Consider the following 9,878-nt stretch of genomic DNA (forward strand, 5'->3'; position numbering starts at 1 on the left):
AACGCATTTTACGTTATAGCGAGAGAGATCGAGAGAGAGAGAGAGGGAGAGAGATTGATAGAGGAGAGAGATTTCACATTTAAAATTTGTCATCTCAAATCCAATTTCATTTTTCAAATTTCCCTTGTTATTTCTAGAGAGAGAAAGAGTAGTGTACATCACAGTACTACTAGGAGTGTTTTAGAGAGAGAAGATTTTAGAAAGATGGAGAGAAACACAACTACTCCGGTGAGGAAACCACACACATCCACCGCAGATCTGCTCACCTGGTCGGAGATTCCTCCCGTCTCCGCTTCTCCGGCCACCGCTCCCCGCTCTACTTCTCACCAGGTCTCTCTCTCTCTCTCTCTCTCTCTCTCTCTCTCTATCTCTCTCTCTAATCATCGTAAATATATAATGTTTATTTATTTATTTATTTGTATTTTGAGCTGATTTAACATTTTATGTATTGGTGGATTACAGCCATCTGATGGAATAAGTAAGGTCGTGTTTGGAGGACAAGTCACTGATGAGGAAGTTGAGAGCTTGATGAAGAGGTTTAAGATCTCTCTCTCTCTCTCTCTCTCTCTCTCTCTCTCCCTCTCTCCCCCTCCCTCTCTCTCTCTCTCTTCACTCTTTCTCTATCTCTCTACCTCACTATCTCTCTCTATATGTATTGTTCAATTGTATTGTTTCTTTAATTGGAGTGGATTACTGATTTGTTATTGTTTAAGTGAAAAAAAATAATTAAATTTTCGAAAATCGAAAATGTTCAATTTTTTGAATTTGAATGTGATCTGTGATTGAGTTGATCTATTTTCATTATTCGTGTTATGTGCTTGTTTATTTAAATGTTTTCGATTATCATTTTTCCAGAAGTGGGGTGTGATTAATTTGATCTGCTCAGTTTGTTTTGTTGATTTTGAGTTGGTGAAGTCATTTCGTTATTGATATGAAGTGTTTGTTTTCTTATAGTGTTTTAAGTGGTTTATAATTGAATTGATCTGCTCAATTTGATTTGTAGATTGCTAGTTGGTAAAGTCATTTCTATATTCGTATAATGTGTTCTTATTTGTATTTGTTTTTGTTAATTTTGAATTTGATTTGTGACTGATATGATCTACATGATTTGATTAGTTGGTTACAAGTTGGTGAACTAATTTTACTATATATGTTGAATCTTTCATTCTTGGATCTCTTGAGATCATTATTGCTTCCGGTCTGGATTAGGAAAAACCCTCTTGAGATCATTATTGATGTGATTATTATTCCATATGTTTATGTGTTAGATAGCTCTATTAACAACACTATAACAGAGAGGTTTATGTATATATTTGATAAAAAAAATTGGTTTATCCAAGTCAAAAAAATACCATCATGCATCTACTAGAAAAACATGTTCAGGATTTTGATGCTTGATTTCTGTAAAAACGTTGTAGTTATCTGAGTGATAAATTTTAATGTATATGTGCACCTTTTTGGTATTCATAGTAGCCCAGTGGGTCATCTTATGAACTTTGATATAGATGTCTAATTCTGGTTGCAGTCTTTGTGGTACTGGTTGTTGATAATGCACTTGTGTGTTGCACTGGACTTTGTATTACTTATTATTACTATTTCACATCAATGTTTTGTTACCTTCCCCTTAAAATTAAGTATATGACTACTACCTAAAAAAAGAGGAGGGAGCGATTGATAACTACAATTTGGTCTATTTAGACATTAGACTTTCTTGGTCATGCAGAATGCATACATAGTTGATAACATAAGTTGCGTCGTTGAAAGTAAAACAAACATGCTTTATCCCCTTTCTTAGTGATATCTAAGATATAATGCAACATAGCATCGGTCTCAGTGAACCTGCTTCTTAGTTACATAAGCAAGTCTGCAGAAATGGCTCTGTGGTTTTCTATTTCTCTTCATGTAATTGCCAGTGATATGTGTCTTAGATGCACAGTTTTAGCAGGTTTTCCAGGCCTGATGCAATTTAATGCAGATTATAATAAAAAGCTTATGTTTGCTTAAACACTTGAATATTCTTGCTTCAGGAAGCCTTGTTCTGGTTATAAATTGAAGGAGATTACAGGCAACAACATCTTTGCGGCTGATGCTGAGAGTGATACAGCAGAACTAGATAGTGCAGACCCTACTAACAAAACTGGATTACGCATGTACCAGGTATGATTTGGACAGTCACTTTAGTAAATTGATTTGCAGACTTAAAGTATATTGATGTTGGTTGTCCAACTTCGGAATCACATCATTCTTCTTTATTTGATCTCATCAGCAAGCAGTCGCTGGAATCAGCCACATTTCATTTGGTGAAGATGGAACTGTTTCTCCTAAGAAGCCTGCTTCTCTTCCTGAGGTGGCAAAGCAACGGGAGCTGAGTGGGACATTAGACAGTGAAGCTGAGGCAAAGCTGAAGAAGCAGCTTTCTGAAGCCAAGTGCAAGGAGCTCAGTGGCCATAACATCTTTGCACCTCCTCCAGAAATTCAACCTCGCCCTTTGGCGGCTCGTGCATTGGCATTGAGGGAAAGCATTACCATTGGCGAAGCTGCACCGAACCAAGTAAGCCCATCTTTCTCTACTGTAAGGCATTATATGGATGTGCTATTGAGTACTGATGTGCATATTCTAAGATTCACGCATGAAGAAGAGTAATACCTGACATGTCTGATTGGTTGTGGTAAGAATACAGTACATAGGTATTAAGTATTAACTGTAGTTTCCATGGATTTTTAGTACTGTCCAGATTTTGTGATTGTTTGATATTATTGCATTTGTTCTGTAATATGAGAACTAATGAGTTGAATGTTCCTTTGAATATGTAGCCAAATGGAGGTCCCAGTGGTGATAAGAATGCAGACCATGTAGTGAAGACTTCAAAGAAGATTCCTGATCAGAAATTTGCGGAGCTGTCCGGAAATGACATTTTTAAAGGAGATACTCCTCCAGCATCTGACAAGCCACTAAGTTCAGCAAAGTTGCGAGAAATGAGTGGTAGCAACATATTCGCAGATGGGAAAGTAGAATCTCGCGTCTGCCTAGGTGCCCGCAAACCCCCCGGTGGTGATAGCAGCATCGCATTGGTGTAAAGTAGGGCTAACCAAATCATTTCACATGATTATAATTATAATCTCTATTCTTGTGTATTTCGATAATTATGCCTGATGTGGGAGTCTGTCCTCATCTGATTTGACTCGTGTTTGTGGATTTTGTTATGTTTTAGATTCTTAGTAACATGTTGATGGGACCTATGGACAACTATCTAATTGGATTGGTATGCCCATATTGCTTTTCATGGTGTGTAGTATTGAAGTTCTTGGCTGTTCACTGAACTAAGTTGTGTTTGTCTAGTAGCTTGACCCTTTTCATCTTTCTTCCATTTTGTTTGCTGAAATAACATACTGTTACATTACTTGGACAGTTCACAGATAAATGCAACTTCTTCAATATGCTGTCTTTATTATATAGTACATATATACAACTGCTCCAACAGGGATCTGTTGGTGGTCCAGGGAACAAATGTGTACTGCTCTCCTGCATGCAGCAGGTTCATGGACAAAATTTTCAAATTGTCTCTGAAGTCTGAGCTGAACAAATGCGTTACTCCCCTACCTCCGTCCCAGTTGATTTCTCAACGTTTACTATTTACAGGCATTTCGAGACCTATATAAAATATAGTTTCGTAAATTTTTTTTTTAATAAAAGTTTAAACATAAAACTTTTATACATAAAAAAAATTAAAAAACATATAATGGAGTTATACTTTAAATAAACATTGAAAAGCGTACCAAAAGGTGACGTAGAGAATTTAATGGGACAAATGGAGTATTTAATAAATAAAGGGTTTTAATCCCTAACATCTTGATCTGGATAAGTCTTATTTAACACAATGCTTCAGAACCTTAGATCTATATTTCAAGAGCCTAGAATAAATCCTTTTTATTTCCGTTCCGCGGAAAGCATAAAACCCTTTCCTTGGAAAATATGTGCAGAACGTAAAAAAAATGAATCGAGCCCTTAAAATATAGATACGATTTTATTGGATTAGTGTGTTGGATAAAGTTTATCTAGCGCCCAGACCCGCGGGACAATAACCTTTAATAAAAGCCATATTAAATTTTTAGAGATATTCCAAATCGCCTGCTATTTTAGGTCTGTAAAGTCCATGTTGCTTTTTAAGCACTTCATACCACAAATCACAGAAGAATGGACAGTTCTGCACTTCTTTTTCTGGATCAAGTTGACCAATTTTGATCTCTTAAAATCTTGCATTTAATGTGGTGTTGATGCTTTTTTAATGTAAAGGATTCTTTTGAGTGGTACCTTTTTATTTTTAGTATAGCTTGGAAGTTAATAACTTGGGATAAGCGAGAAGTGAATCCTCGGACGACTATCACTTTTGTGACGAGAGAGATTGTTATCTCATCGAGCACCAACAAAATATCCATAATATCCATTAAATTATCGATAAATTACTATAAAGAATACTTAGGCATATATATTCATAATATCAATATGCATTAGCACAACAAAATTTTGGTTCAGAACTGAGTCCTGACACCTTAATAATCTTTCGGATATGATCTGGACTTGTAAGCTATAGCTTAAATAGCGGCTCAGTACACAAAAAGCCATACAAATGTTGATAATGTAAACATTGTCTTCAACATAAGCCCCTAATATAAGTAAGTACTGCAACATATGCACAAAAAACTTGTTTGGCCCGATAAGAACGAGGTTCTGGCAGATAATCTTCAACTGTCACAGCCTAAACAGGGTTAAGTAATTAACCTAGTTACGATCTGAGGAACAACAACACGTCATAATAAGCAACTACATCAATTCTTCAAGAGGTTGCGCGAAAATATCTTCTTGCAGTAGGGACTGGTGCGGAGGAGAGAATGTGCTCCAATGGCTTTAACTAACGCAGCATGAAGAGCGCCCTGGTTTGAGGCCAAAACAAACCACAGACATCAGTGATGCAAACTATAGAAGGAACAGCAGTCACTAAAACTCTGAAATTTGTTGCTGACTGAAATCTTGATTAAGTTAAGTCTCGGATACTAGACTAAAGCAAATGGGGAATGTGTCAATGAGTATTCCAGGATGTCGGTGCAGAGCAGTAATAACAAAGTGTGCAATATTTGGACATTATTCAAGTGAATCAACTAATTCGCAGTGAATAAAGTCAGACCATTTAACTAATTACAGACTTGTTCATGTACTAAAAAAGATATCAGAGGAAGTACATCAGGAACTTGAGAAGGGTATCATTCATACCTTGGAAACTTCTAATGCAGATTGAACAACATAATTGGCAAATGGATCTTGAAGCAACTGGTTGAAGTAAGGCACTGACAGAAATTCAGTTATGATTTTTGGACGGCTCTCTTCAGAAAATTTGAGACATTTTTCAACTACATGGCTGCTGAACTTCTGCATTGAAAGGTACACAAAATTTCCTTCAAACTGAGAAAGCAAAGTTGCAGCAGCTGCTGGGATCTTAAGCTCCACCACATATTGGACGACATAATTTCTGCAGGGTCGAACAAAAAAAGTTTTTAGTGATATGCAACTTTTATATCAACATATTGCAGGATTAGTATGCAAATATAGTGCAAAATTTCGCAGAAGTATAAGTTTAATCCAAGATATAGACAAGTTCATCAGAGGACAACAAGAATTGCAACTTCATATTGTTCTGATATCCCTTCCTACTGGAATAATCATTTCTTATTGTGCTAGAAGGTTCCTAGTTTCTACCAATTTGGTTTATGAGGTTGCCTGAGGGTCTAGTTGATATAATTAATCATTCAATTACCCTTGACACTTTTAATAACACTCTACACAATGTACTAAAGTCCTCTAAAAAAAATGCAGAATGAAGTTTCTGACATTAAGTGAAAATAATATATTTTTGTGATTCAACTTCATCAAGTTCTCTCGCTTTCTCTTATTTTAGTGGACATTTAAGAAGAAACACAGAGACGAAGAAAAGCATGAATTACAATATTAACATAAATGGATATCCTCAGATAATTATTACAATCTTTTAACTAGATAAAAAGGAAGGACCTGGAAAATAAAAATTCGAGCTCTGAGCACAAAATACTTTTTATAAGGAATTCTTGAAAAATGAACGTAGAGCACTAATTTGATTTTACTTAACTTGAGACATCAAAACATGAACATTTAATCAATTTAAGGAGCAACTCACGATAATATTGTGTAAATGCAATGTCATGAATATTAAGATCCAGCCAAAATATGCTTATGTAGGAATGTTCTACCGACTACCATTCAAATGTTCATGAATTAGAAAACACCAAATGGAACAGGAAAATATTTTTAAAAGTCTACTATGCCAAATTAGTGATGTTAAACAAGAAATATTTACCCAAAAGAATCTTGAGCTAGCATGAGTGCATTGAAACAAACTTCTGCAATTAGTTTTTCTCTAAGCTTCCCAGTCGAGTGGGCAATGCACTGATTCAAAACACAGCATCCATGGCGGTGCGTTGCAATCTCAACACAGTACTTTGTAGCAGCGATAATAAGAAACTGAAAATCATATACATTAACAGTCAGGATCCGAGATAGTCAATAAACTTAAAAGTTGACAGTGTAACATAATAGCTTTTTTGACAAAATGGAGAGAAAATTAGCTTAATGTTTAGTAGGGTCAATGAGGGATGTACAAGTGGACTTGTAGGTTAAGGAAACAAGCAGTTAAAAAGAAAAAACCATAGTGGTACAGTGGACACATAAAATTTAAAGTAACTTAATGTCGGTTCTTAGAGATCAGACAACAGATCACATGGTTTCAATTGATCGTTCCTGTACTAATTCACTTGAACAATGAATCAGTGACCATTAGAAAGATTAAAGTGTTAATATCAGGCTTAAGATCAAATATTTATGTATAGTAGACAATGGAATGGATCCGAGATAACTGCACAGAGAGTCATTCAAACACGCGGTCAACGTGTTAATATTGTTTTTTATGCCTTGTTTTGCAGCTTATGAGTTCATAAATTGCATGAATACAAAAAATTGCAGATGATCTAATAGCAGCCAATAATTTCTTTCAGAAGTTTGTTACCGAGACAAAGTTTTTCCTGGTCTGGAGTGCATTCAGGAAGGCGAACAGAAATTGTTCTACGAGAAACTATAAAAACTAAAATTATTTACCTCCAAAGACATGCAGTTTAATGAACACAGTCTGCAGTTGACCAATAGAGCACATGCTTACCTTATTGTAGTTGTGCCCAAGGGACTTCAAGCAACACTGCAAGACGTGATTTCCATTGACATCTTTTATAAGATCAAGAAAACCTGGTTCAAGTGCCATTGTAAGTGGCGTAATCTGCTGCTTTGTTTTTAGACTCTTGATCAATTTCTGGATTGAGCATGTGCTGGCACCAGAAAGTAAAATCAACATCAACAAAACAATTAGGACTAAAGGTTTTTTTAGGAACTAAGCAGGTAAGCAGAGAGATGTAAGGATCGTACCCATGTGTGTCCGAACAAATTTTAACAAGCACCCAAGGATCATCAGTCACCGTGAGAACAATCTTCGTTTTCTGATCTTCAGTGCAGACATCTATTAATTTCTGAATGAGGTAATTACCAAAAGGATTTATCATAAGTTCAACAACATGATCAATAATCTCGGGAAATATCAAATCCACGTCTTGTGGACTTCCTTCTTCTATTTGCTTCTGTAAAAACCGGCATCCTAGCTGATCCTTGGCCATATAGTAAATACCCCCTTTAAGATCTACAAGTGAGCCATATGATGGTACTATAGGCGATGATGGGTTGGAAATCAGACTCGACTCCTCAGAAACTCCTCCAGAATGATTTCGGTTACTTAAGTCCTTTCTTTTCTCTTGATGATTCTTAACTGAGTTCCCATTCAAGGAACTCCTCTTTAGGCCCCGCAACTGATCACATTGCTTGTCAGCGACAAATTTCACTCCATTTCCTTGTAACATCAAGTTACTGTCGTAAGCAAGACCCCCTATACCACCAACATTAGGAACTCCATTACCTTGTAACATCAAGTTACTATCATAAGCAAGACCCCCTATACCACCTACATTAGGCACTCCAATTCCTTGTAACATCAAGTTACTATCGTAAGCAAGACCCCCTATACCACCTACATTAGGCATTGACAAGACCAATGGATTAACATTACAGCTGGTTACACCTCTAGTACTTCTTTCCATCACATATGCTGGATTTTCAACACCAAAAACCAGGTTAGGACTCTCAATCCTGTAAGGATATTGCGACTTCAAGAAACTTCCCTCTTGCGTATAGTACAAAGGATCATTACAGTAAGGAGTATTCATAGATGGATTTTGCAACTGAATCCCTCCATTACAAACCCCTACACCACCTACATTAGGCATTGACAAGACCACAGGAGTGGTCGTAAAGCCTGGAACACCTCCAACCTCTTGCGTCCTAGTATACACAGGATTCTCAGCCCCAAAAATCACTCTTCCATTCTCAACCTGATAAAGATCCTGTGACTTCAAGAACCTCCTATCTTCTAAATTATACAAAGATTCATTACAACAAGACCTATTCCCTAAAGCATCCTGCAAATAAATCCCCCCATTAGAAAACCCTCTACCTTGCTCATTCGTGAGCTCCAAACCATAAGTCCTAGCCCCACTATCACTCGAGTTCTGACACGACAAAACAGGAAAATGACCCTGATGACTATCCACATTATACCCAAAAGATACACCCTTGTTCTGTTCACAAGAACCTTGAAAACCACCACCTAAAGACTGAAAATGACCAACATTATAACCACTATCACCAACATTACAAGCACCATTTTTATAAAAATGCTGATTACTCAACCCGAAACCACCCGGGCTAAACCCCAAAACCCTGTCATCAAAACCATACCCTTTAGGCTCATTATCACCAATATGCATTCTTGCAAGATTATCAGACAAACCAAAATCATCATCCAACAAAACCCCATTTGAGCCATTACCAATAGGCCTTAAAACCCCAAATGGAGCCTCAGATGATGATGATGATCCAGATACAAAAACCCCACCAGAACAAGAACTCAAACCACCATTTACACCATTAAAACCATTTAAAATCATTCCAAGATTTTGTTCACCACCCTCTATATTAGTATTACCCACATTCATCTTTTCTTGATTTTTTGTTAGCTTAAACATCACTTTACACACACAAACACAAGTATTTTACACACACACAGACAAAAACCAAGAAGCCTTATAAAACCTTATGAAAGTTACAAACTTGATGACAAATAAAGATACAATATATGATAAAGATGGTCCTGATCACATTTTGTGTGTTGGAGAATAAAAAAGTAATCTTGAGTTTTAAAGCTAAAAAAAGGAAAATCAAGAAAAGGGTATTTTGCTATTTTGATCCTGATGTTTGATGAAACAGTAGTAGAGTAGTGTTGTACGGGGAAGTTATGCTCAGTCAGTAAATATGGAAAGGAGAGAGAGAGAGAGAGAGAGAGAGAGAGAGAGAGAGAGAGTAAAGGACAATTAATAAGGACAATTAATATTTGATTTTGATGTTTGTAATGTTTTATCATTACGTGACAAAACAAAACAACCTTTGATCTTTTGATGTTATGAATGTTGGTGCATAGTAACAACTTCACTGGATTTTCTGTTCAAGATTCATGGATGGATATGAGGATTTGGTTTGATTGGGTGTTTTTGTGACTACAAATTTGATATATGTGTATGGAAATATGAATATTAATAATTACATAAATCTCGGCCTAATAATATAGTTTTTGTTGTTTCTTTTGTCTTAAAGGTTTGATAAAGTTTTGAGATGGAATTTTAAAATAGAATTATGGGTG

At 36.1% G+C, this 9,878-nt stretch overlaps 2 protein-coding genes across 2 annotated transcripts; one reads left to right on the forward strand and one right to left on the reverse strand.

Moving 5' to 3' along the window:
• LOC141721676 (uncharacterized) lies at positions 1-3,362 on the forward strand. Its single transcript, XM_074524701.1, has 5 exons — positions 1-330; positions 463-536; positions 2,028-2,157; positions 2,267-2,551; positions 2,815-3,362. The coding sequence occupies exons 1-5, from the start codon at positions 205-207 to the stop codon at positions 3,076-3,078; spliced, it is 879 nt and encodes a 292-aa protein (XP_074380802.1). The 5' UTR covers positions 1-204; the 3' UTR covers positions 3,079-3,362.
• A 1,163-nt stretch (positions 3,363-4,525) lies between these two features.
• LOC141721670 (uncharacterized) lies at positions 4,526-9,575 on the reverse strand. Its single transcript, XM_074524695.1, has 5 exons — positions 7,502-9,575; positions 7,242-7,404; positions 6,387-6,550; positions 5,270-5,525; positions 4,526-4,932 (listed from the first exon to the last, which is right to left on the reverse strand). Exons 1-5 carry the CDS (start codon positions 9,205-9,207, stop codon positions 4,828-4,830), a joined length of 2,394 nt encoding a protein of 797 aa, XP_074380796.1. The 5' UTR covers positions 9,208-9,575; the 3' UTR covers positions 4,526-4,827.
• Positions 9,576-9,878: the final 303 nt, after the last annotated feature.

The sequence above is a fragment of the Apium graveolens genome, chromosome 4, assembly GCF_009905375.1.
Source record: "Apium graveolens cultivar Ventura chromosome 4, ASM990537v1, whole genome shotgun sequence".
In the NCBI taxonomy this organism is placed as follows: domain Eukaryota; kingdom Viridiplantae; phylum Streptophyta; class Magnoliopsida; order Apiales; family Apiaceae; genus Apium; species Apium graveolens.